General features: G+C 34.0%; 1 protein-coding gene across 1 annotated transcript in view; it reads right to left on the reverse strand.

Moving 5' to 3' along the window:
- Positions 1-1536: 1536 nt before the first annotated feature.
- The window catches only part of NELL2 (neural EGFL like 2), a 305773-nt gene continuing 288099 nt past the window's right edge, over positions 1537-19210 (reverse strand). Inside the window, exons 17-20 of the mRNA XM_049783795.1 lie at positions 14455-14648; positions 13142-13318; positions 9372-9596; positions 1537-2221 (exon numbers count right to left, since the gene is read on the reverse strand). Coding sequence (XP_049639752.1) covers positions 2171-2221; positions 9372-9596; positions 13142-13318; positions 14455-14648 — 647 coding nt within the window. The 3' untranslated portion in view covers positions 1537-2170. The remainder of the gene's footprint in view (positions 2222-9371; positions 9597-13141; positions 13319-14454; positions 14649-19210) is intronic.

Here is a 19210-nt window from a genome sequence, read left to right on the forward strand (position 1 = left end):
GTTAACTTCATATTAGGTATTTTTAACAATGGTGAAGTTTTAGCCTGAAAGTTAATTTACCATTTTTTATGGCCCATGTTGATCATATCTTGTTTACCTCCCTTTTCATCTAAAGAAAATAGTTTATCAAAAAATTTGTCGGGGCCAGAGAGATAGTATAGAGGTAAGGCATTTGCCTTGCATGCAGAAGGTCAGTGGTTTGAATACCAGCATCCCATATGGTCCCCCGAGCCTGCCAGGAGCGATTTCTGAGCGTAGAGCCAGGAGTAGCCCCTAAGTGCTGCCGAGTGTGACCCCCCCACCAAAAAAAAAAACCTTACTTTTATTGTATTTATATTATATTTTCATCTCAGTGCGAAATATATTTATAAGACAATATTATATTAATTTCTTTTTGGGTCACCTTTTCTTTCTTACATTTTGGTATATCAATGCATTTAATATGTATAATCATAATGCTTCCTACAGACTCTAATTTTTTGTATGAAAATGCAAGATTAGATTTTGAAGATATTGCCAAGCCTTAAACTCTTCTATTGTGTATTATATGGAGTCCTGACAGAAAGAGAAGTGCACACTATAGATGGTTAATTAAAGAATGTTTATTAGGGGCTGGAGCAGTGGCGCTGGAGGTAAGGCATCTGCCTTGCAAGCGCTAGCCTAGGACGACCGCTATTTGATCTCCGGCATCCCATATAGTCCTCCCAAGCCATGAGCGATTTTTGAGCACATAGCCAGGAGTAACCTTTGAGCGTTAATGGGTGTGGTCCAAGACAAAAACAAAACAAAAAAGAATGTTTCTTAAAGGGCTCATTTATAGAGATGTGACAGCAAATAGGGAAACTATAAATAGAGCAGATTGTCCCTCCTACTATAACCCCAGGACAAAATTCTCAGAATTGTCACCATCAGTAGGTGAGAAGCAAACAGAAGTTATCAGAACCTGGAAAGGATAATTTTAGCAGAGAGGATATACATCCTTCAACAAGACATAGTTAATCATAGTGGTGCCGGGTGGAAAGGAACAAAGCAGCACATAGATCCCAACTACTTCTGAATATATTGCCACTCGTCAAATAAAACTACAATCCAGTGGACAAAAGAAACAATTAAAAGTCTACATATGTTAGACTCCAGGGTATAAAACTGAGCGGAACAGGTGATTGAGAAAGGCTAAATAGGCAGAATAAAGGCATCTATGACCCGTCCTAATTCCTAATTAAATTATAGATCGTGTTTTTCACTCTATAAGATGCACCCCACCATAAGATGCACATAGTTTTTAAATGCTCTCTTTCCCTACACTCAGGCTTCAGCTCCAGGCAACATTCACTCCATAAGTCACACTTTTTGGGGAAAAAGTGCATCTCATGATAAAAAAAAAAAATGATAATGCTTCCTAATTCAGCTTATATCACCCTCCACTTAGAAAATAGCATGGTGTGGGTTTGTCCATCAGCAGAATTGGAGAGCAGTTTTTATGCTTTAGAAACTGTGGGAAAATACTAAACATAAAAAACACTAAACAAACACTGATATATTATAAGGTAAGAGAAATATTTATTTAATTTTGCACAAGAACGAGCTTATACTGAACAAATTCAACCAAGTAATGTTAAGGGCAGTAAAACAAGGAAATCGAGCTGATTTCTTTTCCGTTAGAAAATATTAAGTAACCATGCCTGTGAATTAGTTTTATCATTACAATAATGTTTTTTTTTTTTAGGATTCTTTCCAGAGTTTTTACTGTACATAACACATTATAGGTTCTTTGCTTCGCTTCTGAAAATATAATTCTTTTACTGCCTTGCATTTTACATCTGCAGCAGGAAACTTAACTGAAAACTTTTCCGCATTATTGAAACTGGAGACATTGAAGATGAGATGGATTCAGGCTTTAAATTCAGAGGTTATGATGTTGTTTCTATTCCACATTCATTCTTCTACAAGCTGATGCCAGACACAGCAGAGGCAGAGGTCTGGTGTAGTTTTACTCCAAGAATTTTCCTTCTATGATTTTCTAAGCTCCGCAAATTTCATTATTGAAAGTTCACTCAGCTGTTAACAAAGCTGCACTCAGCTGCTCCAAAATAATCCATGTTAAGTTTTAACTTTTCTTGGTGTCTTAAACAAAAGAACCTTCTTAAAATTATCCAGAAGACAGTTCACTTCACAGTTCCTGAAGGCACTGTGGATCTACTGAACAACAAATGTGGCCGTTCTACAAAAAAAAAAGAGAAGGAAAAAATCTGATGTGAATTTTGAAGACATTAAGTACATGTATTGATTTCTATAACATCATTCATGCATAGTTACTTAGGAAAATAATAGATTAGCTTTATTTAACCCGGGCATCATCTTATAGAGCATTTGCTATTATTTACTCATTTACAAAAGGTGTATTGAGTACAGTATGATTATATAAATGAATAAATTCTCATAGAGTGGGGACTATAATTTAATGCCAAAAAATTAGCAAATACCAAGAAAAATTAATTAAAATTTGTATGTGGTAGTAAAGAAGTAAATAGGTACTTTTATAAGACTAATAAAGGGCTAGCTATTTACCTATTTAGCTATCAAGGGCTATTTAGATTTCATTCTCAGAGGATATTCATCAAGGAAGGAGACATTTAAATCAAAAACATAAGAAAACTGTGAAAAAGTAACTCAAGGGCACAGAAGGAATAAAATGTTCAGGTTATATTTTTAAGGAACTGAAAAATTTCATGAGAACTTTAGATTGATGAATAAAACAGTGTGGTCATGAGGTAACAAAAATAGAGAAGGAAAAGATATGCCTAATCCATTTTTATGAAAAAATGTAATAGAGAATATTAAAAGAACTTCATATCTATTATTCATACTTTTTAATTCTTTTATTTATTTATTTATTTATTTTTGCGGGGAGGTCACACTTGGCAGCGCTCAGGGTTACTACTGGCTCTATGCTCAGAAATCACTTTTGGCAGGCTCGGGAGACCATATGGGATGTCAGGATTCGAACTACCATCCTTCTGCATGCAAGGCAAACACCGTATCTCCATGCTATCTCTCTGACTTTAGTCTTTTTATTCTTTAACAAGATATAAACAAATGTATTATACTACTACTACTACTACTACTACTACTACTACTACTATTACATATACAAGGATACTATTATTTTATTTCTTGAATGCAGACTTGTTGACAGACACTTTCAATAATTTCAACCTCACACTATTCCCCATAGATCACTTCCAGAATCACACTCTTTAGATTCATAAAATGATCATCAGAACTCAAAGTTAGTATATCCAAACTAAGATTTAAAAATGGGATTATATTTCAGGCTAGTCTTAATTTAAAACACCTTATTATATATTTTCTCTCAGATAATGTTCTTTATCCTACTGGAATGTGTTATATTCAAATACAACAAATTAAAAAGTGTCTGTTCTTTTAAGACATAAAAAGAAAAGCTTAGGATATTTTAGCTTTTTTTTAAAGCCCACTAAATAGGGTAAAAGCCTGTCTGTATCTAAGAAGATTTATTAATAATTTAACTTAATCCTCATATTTTTCTAAATTATGAAGCCAACCTCTTATTCCAACTGAGAGAGAATAACAATCTTATCTTGGCTCTCCACTGGCAAAATACAGCTCTATCATCACACTCAAAGATAGAGATTTTATTTTTCAATCTACTGACAATACAATGTGAGGGGTATTCTACTTCCCAAAAGTATCCATCCCTGAAACTGTATGACTTTGAATAGAAAGTAATTTTCTAGACTCAGATGTCAGAGGGAAACTTTTAAGAATGGCTGTAAATGCATGAAGACAGATCTATGTAGGGGAAAATTAACAGAGAAACATCTTAAATTCTTAATTGGTCTTTGAGCTGCAAAGAGATTCTAAAGAGTGACAATTAAGTTTGAATACTGAAATATCGGAGCCAAGATTTCAGATGCTGTTGCACAGTGGGTAGTAGTTTTTATAATCCCTTACCTGACACATTTGAAAGAACTGGCAAACAATTCAAGACTTTCACTGAACACACAAAATAGCATAATTAAAATCGAGTATCAAGTTACAAGATTTGCCTAAGAATTGATATGAATTTGAAAGTCTAACCATTTTACAGCTAAGTTTATTTAAGTGATGTGAATGGTCCTTAACTTGTAACTGCTTAGAACAAAACTCAGTAATCTTCAGAGTAATTGAGGTGAAAAGTCCAAAATGTGTGTATTTGATGATATCTAATAAGTCATAAAATTATTGTCTGTGTTCAAAAATGTAAAAAAAATATCATTGCTATTTAGGAGCAAAAATGGGAGGATAGAAACTAAAAAATAATCCAGGGTTCAGGTAAAGGATAAAGAGTCTGCCTTGCAAGCAGTGTAGCTATGAATTAATCCACATCATTGGGCCACATCACCAAAATGATCCTTAGCACTGCCACTATGATGTCTGGCAAAACAATAAAATATGATCGCTGGCTGTCACCAAATGCACACACAATTGAAATCATGCGAGCACTGCAGTGTGCAACCTTTAGAAATTACAGCAACAGTAGCAAATGAATGGATGTGGGGGGAATATAATTATGATGGGAAGATTTGGAGATGAAGATTTTATAGTGTCCTATATGCATATATACTTCTATATGAAAGGTATAAAAATGGTCAATATATTTTAAGTATGGCAAATCAGTAAATGACAGTAGGATAATACAAGTACAAATAGAATTAAAAGATACATTGGAAACTGGAAAATACAGGATCTGGAACAAAAATGAACCAACTAGACTTAAGAGCAGATTAAACTGACAGATGAGATAGCAAATTTGAAGACAATCCAATAGAAATTTATTCTATCTTTGAGACAGAGAGTAAAAGGACAAGGTGGAAATCCCGTGACCTTCAGAATAGGAGTTAAGTTATATAAGATATGCATACTTGGAGTCTTAGAAGAATCGAAGGGAGATAATTTGGAAGGAAACATGTTTTAAGAAAAATTAAGATGGGACCAGAGAGATAGTATAAAAGGTAAGGTGCTTTGTGTGGGGCTGGCATTTCGTATAGTTTCCTGAGCCCTGTCAGCAGTGAACCCTAAGCACAGGGAAAGGATTTTAAACACTAAGCATTGACGGGTGTGACCCCAAAACAAGAGAGTAAAATCATGCCCAATATTTTCTCAAATTGGATGAGACATATTAACTTAAATATGTAAAAACCACAGCAAAGCTCAGAGAGAATAATCACAGTCCCTCGCTTTTTATTGACCTAAATCAGGGGTCTTCAAACTACGGCAGTGAGCGCTGTTTGGTTGCTAAGATACCTGCCAGCATATACACTCAGTGTATATCCAAATATCAGGAACCTTGCACTCAAAATGGTAACCATCTTTGGTAGCACTTATGCCTGTGAACAGACTTTTTCAAGAATGAAACATCTGCATCTCCAACCAGATCAAGGTTAACTGATGCCCACTTGCATCACTTGTTACGGCTGGCAGTGACAAATATGGAACCGGACATTGACCATCTCATTAGCCAAAAGCAGGCCCACAGTTCCCATTGAAATACTGGTGCGTGATCTGTTTATTTATAAATGGTTTTCATTTTATTTATATAAGATATGTGCAGTGTGAGTAGGAATTAGTAGCTCATATAGTCCGGCCCTCCAGCTCTCTAAGGGACCGTAATCCGGCCCCCACTTTAAAAAGTTTGAAGACCCCTGACCTAAATAATCTAATGTAACTTTTCTAAAAAAGAGAAGTCAAAAAGAGACTTTATGGGCAAAGTGGATGGATATCCAAAAAATATTATCCAAAAATATGAATATTTCACATAGGCTGACAAAAATACGAAAGATAGCTAAGTCTCCATTGCAAACTATAAAGATTAGAAGACTAAAGATTTCCACCTTTAAAGTAATATTAACATTATTTGTCAACTCTCAATCCTTTTTATTTAATAAAAAAATATCTTGCAAAAAACTAAACACTCTTAGTTTCAGATCACTTCAAATTTTTTTAGAGTGAAACATGGATAGTCTGGCAGTCTTCTATCTAGTATCTCCAAGCTGCCTGCCAAAACTGTTTTTATTTACAGGGACCACCCCCAGATCACAGCAAATTAAGAGAATATGTTATCACTAGATCTGCAATAAGAAAAAAAAAGGTAAAGAAAGTTACTCAAACTGAAGGTACTTGCCTCATGATGGAGATTCAAATATGTAAGAAGAAAAAAGAACATAAATATTTAATATATGCAGAAATATAAACGTGGCATTTCAATTCCTTAACCTTATTAAAATATAATTGACTTATCTGTTTCCCATGTTGGTACATTGGGTGACTCTCATTTTATGTTTTCTTGTGGTTATGAAAGCTTACCAGCATACCTTAGGGAATCATTTGCTATACTATTTCCTAAATCATATTTCATTATACGAATTAGCAAGTAATTATATGTACACACTATAAAACCTGAAATGGAATGATTAAAAACTTGATAATATGTTAACAAAATTTATATATTGTATGAAATTTTATATGAATGTTTTACTTAGTAGTGCAATAACTTTTAAATTTTATTTGGCACTATATCAGGCTATGCCCAGGGACCACTCCTGATGGGGCTCAGGGGGCCTTAAATGGAGCCCAAAATCAAACATGGGTCAGTTACATGCAAAGCTAACATCCTACCTTCTGCACTATCTTTCTCACCATGAATTTTAATTCCTTTATCCAATTCAGTAGCTGAGTGGATTTTTGGTAATTAATGCATGCTGAGACATGCATTAAGATGAGATATTTTAAACAAGTGATTGAGATGAAATAAAAAATTCTTCAAGTAAAAGAAACCTATACTACAATATAAATAATTTCATGAAGTCAAAGGAAAAAAACTAATTGAAAAAGACAAAAACAATAATGTTCAACCTTACAGTGCATAGTGTACATAAATTCTAACTTATCTGATATTGATATATATAAGTAGAATATATTATTCTAATGCTTCCAAATTATTGCATTTATATGAGTAATATAATAATGAATGTTGTGGCCAGGTTATACTGTAAAATACATCTATACATACACTACAGCTATGATAGTAATGATTAAAATTAAAAATTAAAATAATATAAAAATGTCTATTTTAAAATACATTATAAAACAGATGATATCAATAAAAATGGCAAAATTTGTGACACTGTAAAAAATTACATAGAATTTTAAGTAGACTAATCTCATAAATTTAAATATTGTCACATCTAATAAAAATGCAAGAACTATTGAGTAGTTTTTTGTTATAAAGCAGACTTTTGACCACTATAGTATGTCCCCACCAAAAATAAAAAGTAGAACAAGGTTTTAGGACAGAGAGTCAAGGGATAAGGAAAATGCCAATTTGATGTATAACACTGCAAGATTCCCTGAGTACTTAATGGGAAAAACCTTAAGCACAGAATGCACTAGAGAGTTGCAAGAATACTAGAATTTTTAAGACATTCGTGTTACATATGCAACAGCTGCTTATTTCACTGTAAGAAATAGTGCCTTGAAAAACTTAAAATATGATTTACTGAAAATAGTAGTTAGTAGGAATAGCAACCACCTATCCTCTCATGACTGTAAAAGTGAATTGTTTTTATTATTATAATATTTTTGTATTTAATGCCACTCCCTGTAGTATCTGAACATTGAGGATTACTCATAGCTCTATGCTCATGACATACTCCAGGAAGTGACCTAGAGATCATTTCCGGCATTGGGGATGGAACCCATGTCAATCACTTGCAATTCAAGAAAGTACATCATTCACACTGTATTATCTCTTTGGCCCCAAATTAATTCTTATAGTGATAAAAATTATGAGACCCACTTTATGTATAACTCGTCTAGGTCATAAAATGTGTCTGATGTGACATAGCAACTAAATTTTAACAGTGTTTAATTTTAGGATTAATGTAAATAGGCACTTATGGCTATTGAATGCCATATTGAATACAGTTCTCAACACTAAACTGCTAGGCAATAATTCCCAGAAAGAGTTATATCATATTTTTTTTCTATGTCTGGAAACAGCATGATATACTTTATGTTGTATTTCAACTAATGTGTTAATCAGCTAAAATGAATAAGGGGTAGATGATGCGAAGATAAGTAAAACTGTTTCTCTGATAGATTTGCCTATCCCTGCTCAAAACAATGATATAAATTAAGAGTATGAGGAACTAAATCACAGAAATTATATCTGTTGTCCAGAAACACTGAAGGTTCTATATATTATTCACTGCAATATATACATACTTATTACATGTATTACAAAGCAACATTATTATTTAGTCACAACACTGTTGGTAAAAGTAACCTAAATTTGATGATATACTTTCAGTAAGCATCAAAAACCTTAATCAAAAAAGTTTTTGCCTTATTCTCAAATTGTACCAATTGAAAGAGCTATAAATTTGGATATAAAATAGATAATCATATTAGCATGAATTTTTATTAAGTGAATATGACTTAAATTACTCAATTTTTAAAATAAAAACACTCATTTTAAGAAACAGCATACATAGATAATTGTCTATGCCATACTATGAATCTGGCATCATTCTGCTGCTGTTAAATCTTCCAGACTTGGTTTTACCAGTTTATTCCAAAATTATGACTATGATCAATAATAAATATTAAATAAATCTTCAGGAAGAATCATAATATACTACCAACTTCATCACGATCTACAAACTATACATGGTCTATATTACATAAACATCTAAAACGTTTGTTTTTATTAAAATAAAAAGCATAATGAATATAGTATTTCAGTGAACTTTTCTAGCTGAAGGAATAAAATACAATACAAACATTTTAAATAATTCAGCTCAATAATATTTGGATCAATTATTCAGTACAACTGGATAAGAAATACACTCGTTTTATTCTTATATCGATTCCTCCCTTTGGAAAGATACCTGCTTTGTTGTTAAATCTTAAAAGACATCATTTAAGAGTATCAGATAAAAATCAATTAAAAAATACTGTTTTCTGTCATGAAAATAGAGACATGAAATTGGGAGGTTTTGCCAATCTTTCCCTTAATGCATACACAGTTAGATATTTTAGGGTAATTTAAGTAGGTCCTTTCTGTTTCAGTGACATAAATAAAGGATTATTCAGTTTCAGACCATTGAGTATGCACTGAAGCATCCCTATGAGTCAGCCTTGGCAAGAACAAAACTGAATGGCATTCCTCCCACTTCTGCTTAAGTAATAAATAGGAAGCAAAAAGCTTTCCATCGTCCAGGTTAAGACATTAATATATTGCTGAGCCCAGCGTACTTTTTTGCCAAGTACTGGAATCTAATGGTCTTTACCTTGCACTGGCACAGAGTACACTCCGTGCCACGTTTGATCCAAGAGGATCCAGTGAAGCGAGTCACATTCGTCTCATCCAGGCAAGTTTTGGTGATATCATTGCGGATGGTGTCAGCCTGGCAGGGATCAGTGACACAGTGAGGACAGCACTCGTTTTCTGGGAGGACGCTGAATTCGCATTCCACCTCTGGACAAGGCAGGGGCCAGCAATCAACTTCTCCTTGCTAGATGGAAATGTGAAAAGGCAGAGGGAAAAGAAGAGAGGACAGGGAGGAGGACATGGAAGGAGGCAGAGAGGGAAGAAGCACTGAGTTCACTAAACAGTTGCTCAATTTATTTGATGACTTTCAGTCAGGTCTTCAACATTGTAAATTTTGATTGAATTAATTAAATGTTAAATTTTAATTAACTTTTGATTTCATCTACATAATGCCTATTAAAGTGACTATAACTATTTTGATGCTGAATCTTAAAACTTTTGGAATTAAACAAAAGCAAGATTAAAACAAAAGAAAAAATAATTTCATTTAAAATAATCAGGTTTACATATAACAATATTTCCCACGATGAATAATTATTATTACTTTTTCTTTTAATTATTTTGACAAACCCACCCCAAATTCTTATTTTACCCTTTATAAGAAAATGAACTCAAAATAGAAATTTGACATTTTTTTTGTTTTATATTCATGATTGTCAGTTTGAAAAAGATAAACTAGAAACTAATTTCAACCATCTTCTTTTTCATTTCTTTTTTTTTTTGGTTTTTCGGGCAACACCCGTTTGATGCTCAGGGGTTACTCCTGGCTAAGTACTCAGAAATTGCCCCTGGCTTGGGGGACCATATGGGACGCCAGGGGATAGAACCATGGTCCTTCCTTGACTAGCGCCAATTCGCCGGCCCCTCAACCATCTTCTTATTCTACTAAGAAAATTGTGTGAATTGGATCTATTTAAAATTTAACTTCCATCTGCTTACTATTTTGCTCATAATTTGAATCTCCAATTTTTTCTGCAGGTACAGAATTAACCTTGTACTTTCAATTGACTTTCACATTGACAGAATGAAGAAAAAGCAACAACAAAGGACTGCCTTTAAACTATCTTTTAGAAAATTAGGAAGGAAACTAGTTAAAACTTTACAAGTAAAGTCTGTGCAAATTTGTTTTATATTAATTAATACATATCAATTTTTCATTTACATTACTAATAAAATAAGCAAAAGAACAATGGATTTGCTCAGAAGTAAAAACATTGTATTTTAAAATGTAATCAAAGAACTGCAATTTATAAAGTTACTGATAATTGAGTTTAAGTATATAATTTTTTTAAATTAATCCCATTAAGTATCAACTCCCTTCATCAGTATTCCCATGCTCCATCATCTCCTACTAACAAACCCTGCCTGCTACCTTGACAGGCACATCATGTTTGTTAGAAGCAGGTGAGGCATCATGCTTTCAGTGTTGTTAAGTCTGGGCCTTGGATGTTACAGTTACACATATACAATTTTCCCATATCATCAGTATACCCAAAGCTCTGACTTCTGTTTCCCTGTTATTCCCCTTTCCCATCCGCTTCTTTCCTGGCGTGATCTTTTTGTTTTTCTGCCCTTCTCCTTAGGCTTTGGGATCAAGAGATGTAGGTTTCTTCTTTATATGGGTATTTTATCTAGGTTTATTTGTTTTCTAATTTAATTTACAATATTAGACAGTGTGACTGTCAAAATCACCACTGTACATGCATGGCCCTGAGGATTTTCTCCTGGCCTCACACTTTTGAGTGGGAGCCTTTTAAGATACTGAACCATCTTTTGGGTCCTATTTTTCTGTGGATCCCAAATAGAAGAGTTGCCAGGATTCTTAGTATGTGAGAATTTTTTTTTTGTGTGTGTGGTTTTTGGGTCACACCTGGCAGTGCTCCGGGGTTATTCCTGGCTCCAGGCTCAGAAATTGCTCCTGGCAGGCACGGGGGACCATATGGGATGCCGGGATTCAAACCGATAACCTCCTGCATGAAAGGCAAACGCCCTACCTCCATGCTATCTCTCCGGCCCCTGAGAATTTTTGAACTCAAAAAAATTCATGTTTACTGAGCTAGCATTTTTACTCACTAAATCAATATTCTCAGGCTGTGTGTGTGTGTGTGTGTGTTCGTTTTGTTTTGCTTTTGTGTGTGTGTGTGTGTGTGTGTGTGTGTTTGTTTTTGTTTTTGTTTTTGACCACACCGGTGACACTCAGACATTACTCCTGGCTATATGCTCTGAAATCGCTCCTGGCTTGTGGGATCATATGGGACGCCAGGATCGAACCAAGGTCCGTCTGGGGCAGCTGCATGCAAGGCATTAAATGCCCTAACGCTGTGCTGTGTCGCTCTGGCCCCAGCCCTTTATTTTTTAACCTATTTTCAAGAGACTTTATTTCGGGGGGGTGGGGAGAGGAGGGTATGGGCCACACATGGTGGCACTCAGGGATTACTCCTAGCTCTGCACTCAGAAATCGCTCCTAGCATGCTTGAGGGAGAAATGGGATGCCAGAAATTGAACCTAGGTCTGTCCCCTGTTGGCCACATGCAAGGCAAATGCCCTACCACTGTGCTATCACTCTGACTCATATTTTCAAGAGACATTTTATAAATACATATATTAAGTAAAAAATTAAGTTTAGGGGCAGGAGAGATAGCATGGTAGTAAGGTGTTTGCCTTCCATGCAGAAGATCATTGGTTCAAATTCCGGCATGCCATATGGTCCCCTGTGCCTGCTAAGAGCAATTTCTGAGCATAGAGCCAGGAGTAACCCCTGATCACTGCTGGGAATGGCCCAAAAACCAAATATATATATATATATATATATATATATAAGTTTAGCATTATATTCAGATACTTTGTTAAACAGGGTGCCCATTAGGGGCCTGATATAGAATTTTGGGGTTCAGGTGCATGGATTACATGCAGCTGAATCAAATTCAATACTCAGAACTACATGGTACTTTGAGAAAGAAATCCCTAAACATTGCAAGAAAGGCCCAAATGATCACCAGGGCTGTAGAATCCTTGTATTAAATTCCTAACCTGCTTAACCCAAAACCTATGTTCTATGGAACATCACTTAAGAGGTTCTTTCTTTCCTCCTCACAAAATTCTCCACAATAGTAGCTTAAGAGAATATCAACAACACACCATGCTTAGATGGGATTTCATTATGTATGTGTCTGTCTGTGTGATTGACATAATGTTAACAATAGTTCTACTGGTTCAAAAATAATTTTTCCCAATACATCACATTGATTGAAGTATAGTTATCTAAGCTTAAATTGGACGGGACTGGGGAAACCAGAGAAGTCTTTTCTTTTGAGTTCAGGAGACTCCTGAAAGCAGAAATATGAAAATTTCTTTTTTTATAAAATTTTTTATTTTGATCAAAGTGGATTAAAAATCATTCACAGTAAAATTTTAGGTATATAGTGACATTGAATGAGGGGCATTCCCACCACCATTGTTGTCCTCCCTTTCCCCTTGTTCTCAGCATGCATCCCATATGTTTTTTCTTTGCTTCCAGGGCTGCTAGTATAAGAAATATGAACATTTACTTCAGAATTTTCCTCTCCTGTACTGATTCTACAAAAATTATCCTTTTTATTCTAACAGGCTCACTTTATCTATTTGTAATGTGGCCAGGTCCTGAGTATTAGAGATGAGGAGAACAATATAGCTTTCCTACTTGAGATTTTGGGTTTAGTGATTTCCTTTATTTCAAGGAGGTAAACTCACCAAGCAACGGCACTGTTGGCAATTCTGGACCCAACTGTCACCACTATTATATAAAGTTTCCCCATTTTGATGGAGGCATTGACTGCTAAGCCTTGTGTCACATTCTGGGCAGCAAAAGAGATCTACAGTTGGATTTTCACAGTCACAGACCATCCGTCGACACATTACAAATCCATTCTGTAGGAAAAGAGAAAAACTGTCATATTTCTACCAACCTTATGTGTGTAGCTCAGATGTGTTCTGAAAATTGGTATACTTTACAATTTTTATTCAGTGTAATAATATTTAATACAATTTGGTAGTGATCACCCAGAAATTATTTAAAATAAGAAACTTCCAATTTTCTTTCTACACACTACTATTCATATGACCAATGAAAAAATTTCCTGAAATGAGTCTTAAAAATTGATACCACTACACGCTTTTCTATATGTGTTTAAATGTGTTTAGTAATTTGAAATCTAAAGTTTATATTATGTAAGGGTAAGTTAAGCTTATATTTGGTAGCAAATCAAGATAATTTGTAAGTTAACTTTATGGAATATTTTAGATATTTCTATGTAGGCAGGTAATTATTCCTTTCATAATAGTTTCCTTTGTATATAAAATTTATTTAAATGTAAATTAAAACTACTATCAAATTAATACAAAATACAATACATATCTAAAACAGAATATGATTAAAATATAATTTTTTCATTTGTGCATAGTATGTTCACTCTAGTTTTGTTGTGCATATGGCACCATAATCTTGGAAACATTACTATATTTTCAAATTAAATTTTACTAAGTTATAAATATATTTTAGTTTTCCATACGATGAGGTACCAATGATTTAAGAAACAAATGGACTAGTAATATATGTAAAATTACGAATGAATGTTAAAAACATATTACTAGATTAATATTATTAGTACCAAGAAATCCATAAGGTTGTAGAAAAAATAAAATTTATGTATAATTAGAAGAAGGGGTGTTTGTTCAAAGCTCTGAGATTTAAGCACTAAGAAAAAAAGAACAGAAGCAATATTTTGGATACATAAAACACTTATATTAAATATGTTATTAAATGAATATATTTATGCTGATTAATTATGTTGTTATGTTCATGTTGTTAGCTATGGTGTTAAATAAATATTGTCATAATTTATGATGTTATATACTAGAATATATGAAAATCATACCACAATAATTAAAAAAAACAGTATTTACTTTCAGTGTTTTGGGCCACACTTGAAAATGCTTGGAAGTTTCTCCCAGCTCTGTGCTCAAGAGACCATGCAATAGTTCAAAAACATTTTAGTTATACCAACCTGGCATGAACATACAGAGCATCGATCATTTTCTAATACCCAAATCTGACCATTGTGCTTAATTTTTCCATCATGTATGCAGTCCCCTGTGCAGTTCTTTCCATGAGGACATCGGCAATCATATCCACCATCCAAGTTAAAGCAAATGGTATCATTGGCACAGCTATGCCTCCCAGTTCCACACTCATCAATGTCTGTAGTAAAAAAAAAAAATCACACAATTTGCTTAGAACAATGTGCTTAGAATATGCTCATTTGAAACTACTGCAATCAAGCAAGCTGTCTCTTGACATAATTCAACTGTAAATTTTACGGAAATGCACTTCAGAATGTCACAGAATATGCTCACTAAAGTGACATTAATTGTTTAAGAATTTCACAGACAAGAATTCTGAATCCATTTGCAACAAGCTGAGGGTGGCCCTGCTCTCTGGAGCTAATACTGTATTTCCAGTCTACCAACCTGGAACTGAATTTCTGCCCCTTACCCCAAGTTTCTGGGGCAGAAAGTTGCTAAATCTCATGTCTGTTTAACCTATGACATGTCCCAAACCGCAAGAAACCAGCATATCCTAGTGAAGATATTCCAAAATATGCCCCCTAGTTCCAGTCAGTGGGTAATAGAGTTCTATTTCTCAGAGAGTATACAACCTCAAAACTTGGTCAACAGAGTAACTAGTTGACAATTTCCTTAGCATACTAAATAATCCTGCATGGTTAGAAAAATAATCTGAAGTGCAAATGTATTATTAGTTGCTATTTGGTAGAAACAATTGAACAGATCATTTTTCAAGTAGTAGGGAACTGAAATTCCACCACAACATCCCTAAAATGCAAAGAACAGTGGAGAACCTAAGAGGCTCAATTGCAATTGTAGAGAGGGAGAGAAACATTTAAAATCTGCAACTCCATCAAAACTCTAGAGCCTAGTTGATGAGAACCTAAAATCAACATTTAATGCATTGGCAACAAAAATTAAGAAAGTACTAGCTTCTATTGATTAAGCAATCAGAAGATGAGAAAGTCAATTAACTCAAAGAAGAACTCTTTCAGATGACAAGAAAATCCATACAAATGGAATTGAAGAGGCTAGGAATATGCTAACAAGCTAGAGTGCAGAATTGCATGATGGGAGAATCATAAAGACAAACTTGAAAACAAATTACAATGAGCAATAATAAGGAAGAAAATGGAAAGTACTTAATGAACAAATACAAGAGGGATAATCTCCAAATTAAAGGAATACGAGAGGTGAGGACAAAGAAAAAGCACAGAATAGTGGGAGAGATAATAAATTTTCTGGAATGAAAAAGCTGCACAAATTAAAAAGATCAAAAGTGTAAAAAATAACACAAATTCAAATAGAACAATACCAAGACATATAGCAATCTAAATGACCAAAAATAAAAAATAAGAGAGAGGGAAAGAAATGCTTAAGAAACTTAAGTAATGAGAAAAAGGTTATATTATATATATATATATATAAAATGGAAAAAATAAGAATCATTAAAGATCTCCCATATAATATAGTATAGGCAAAGCAAGAGTGGAAATACATATTCAAATTCCTGAATAAAAAACGCTTTCAACCTATGATCGACTACCAAGCAAACTCCATATTTATATGGAAAAGCATTAAAAACATGCTTAGAGAAAACTGTACTGATAAAATATGCAATGACAAAACATATTTTTAAATGAAATACTAAAAGACCACTAAATAAACAGAATAACCAATTTTAGAAGCAAAACACCTACATAGCAAAATATCACTAAACGTAATTATGTCAACAGTTTTCTTGAATGTCAATGGACTAAACTCTCTCATCAAACGGCACAGAACAGAGAACTGTATTAGAAAACAAAACTCATCCATTTGCTGCTTAAAGGAAACACATCTAAAAAATCAGGATTGATATGGATCAAAGTAAAAGGGTGGAAAACAATATCTGAGGCCCTCCCCTCTAAAAAACAATTAGGATGGCCATACTTATATCAGACCAAATCAAGAAAATAAATATATACAGAATGGACACTATTTATTGATCACAGAAATAAAAGATCAAGAAGTACTAACTCTGATCAGCATATCCTCACCAAATGTTGATTAGCTTAGTTTATAAGTCTTTTGCTCACAAAACTAGAGAAACACATAGATGGAAACAAATAGTAGGGGGAGATTTCAGCACACCACTCTGAATGCTGGGGCACTCTACTAGGTAAAATGTAAGTAAGAAGACAAGAACCCTAAACCAAAAAAAAACAACAAACAAACAAAAAAAACAAAACAAAAAAAAAACTGGAACAAATGTACACAGGGACTCCAATACTCAAAAAAGCTGAATATATGTTTTTCTCTAGTGTACAAAGAACATTCTATACTATGAATCAAATACTAGGACATAAGTCTGACTTAAAAAATTTACAAGCATAAGAATAATGCTTGTGGGGGCGAGAGATAGCATGGAGATAAGGCCTTCCATGCAGAAGGTCGGTGGTTCGAATCCTGGCATCCCATATAGTCCCCCAAGTCTGCCAGGGGGCGATTTCTGAGCCTAGAGCCAGGAGTAACCTCTGAGCACTGCCGGGTGTGACCCAAAACCCAAAAACCAAAAAAAAAAAAATGATGCTTGTAAGAATAATAAGAATTATTATAAGAATATGATAATAATATAAGAATTATAAGAATAATATTAAACTACAATGGCACAGAGATAGAAATTGATTTTAAAATGAATAAATGGAGAAACTCAAACAGCTGGAAACAGAACAACATGCTGCTCACTAACATGTGGGTCAAAGTGGAAATCAAGGACAAAATAAAAAGCCTGCTTAAGAATAATGATAATGAAGAAACAAGTTACCAAAATCTATGGGATACTGAAAAAGCAGTATCAGTTGGATACTCAAAAACATACAGGCATACTAAAGGAAAAAAGAAAACGATAAAATCAAAAACCTAAACTTAATATATAATAATATATATAAAATATATAATAATATATAATAATAAATAATAATAATAGAAATAAATAATAAACTTAAATATCTGAAAAAAACAACAAAAAAGAACACAAACACTAGCATAGAAAAAGAAACAAAACAAATAAACAAACAAAAAACCAGAGCAGAAATCAATGATATTGAAACCAAGAAAACAACACAAAAAATGAATGAAGCCAGAAGCTGTCTTTTTATTTTTCCAAAGAATGAACAATACAGACAAACCATGGCAAGACCAACAAAGAAAAACAGAGAAAGTGCACAAATAAATCAGATCAGAAATAAAACTGGAGGAAACCATGCACACTGAAATTGTTTGTCTTTGGGGGCATCACACTCAGCGATGTTCAGGGGTTACTCCTGGCTCTGTGCTCAGAAATCACTCCTGGCTGGCTCAGGAGACCATATGGAATGTCAGGATTCGAACCAGGGTTGGCTGCGTGCAAGGCAAACACCCTACTCCTGTGTTATTGCTTCAGCCCTATACACTGAAATTTTGTTTTTCTGTTTGGGGAACTTACGTTGCTGTGTTCAGTGGCATTTCTATTGAGATGCTTGGATCTGACGGCACACAGCAAGGATCAAATTCTATACTCCTTTTCACAGATTATCTACTTCTGTCCACTCAGATATGTCAAATAAAACATTTGAAAAAGTTCATTTCCTGACTGTGATCAAATTTCTTTATTGCTTTATATCACATGGTAACTATTTCTGGATCTTTCTCCTGTGCACAATACATTCAGGTAAAAAAAAAGTAGTCTTAACTTGAGGTCTATATTTTCAGATATAATAATGTGTGTTTGGGAGAATTGCCAGCTGTAGCCCTTGGTATTTCCCAACCAACATAGCTGAGCATCAAATATGTTAGTGCCAAGCCAAGCATGGAATCATCAGGTCCACAATGACAAAGAGAGCAGCAATACTTCTGGTGTCACCTCTTTAAAAAGAAGGTTGAATTGGCTGAGAAGTAGAGATGGGTAAGCAGAAGGGATAAGAAAAGACCTGAGTTAGGACATGCTAAAATAGTCTTTCCTCTGAGGTTCGAAGTAGAACTATATAATGAAAAAAAAATGGCTGACAGTTCAGAAAATAGCACTGTACTGAAATATACATTTTAACATATATTCACCATATCCTATGTAACATTCTCAAAACACTCTAGTTTTAACTTCTTTATAAATATTAGTCACATTTTTGGCTTGCATTTTCCCTGTCTTAAATGGCAATTAATTTCACTATAAATTCTTTTTTTATGTTATTGGTATCCTTTTTTTATATATTTTTATTTAAACACCTTGATTACATACATGATAGTGTTGTTTGGGTTTCAGTCATGTAAAGAACACCACCCATCACCAGTGCAACATTCCCATCACCAATGTCCCAAGTCTCCCTGCTCCCCACCCAACCCCCGCCTGTACTCTAGACAGGCTTTTTATTTCCTTTATACATTGTCATAATTAGGATAGTTCAAAATGTAGTTATTTCTCTAACTAAACTCATCACTCTCTGTGGTGAGCTTCATGAGATGAGCTGTAACTTCCAGCCCTTCTCTCTTTTGTGTCTGAAAATTATTATTGCAAGAATGTCTTTCATTTTTCTTAAAACCCATAGATGAGTGAGACCATTCTGCGTTTCTCTCTCTCTCTCTCTGACTTATTTCACTCAGCATAATAGATTCCATGTACATCCATGTATAGGAAAATTTCATGACTTCATCACTCCTAACTGCTGCATAATATTCCATTGT

Source organism: Suncus etruscus, chromosome 11 (genome assembly GCF_024139225.1).
Source record: "Suncus etruscus isolate mSunEtr1 chromosome 11, mSunEtr1.pri.cur, whole genome shotgun sequence".
Taxonomy (NCBI): Eukaryota; Metazoa; Chordata; class Mammalia; order Eulipotyphla; family Soricidae; genus Suncus; species Suncus etruscus.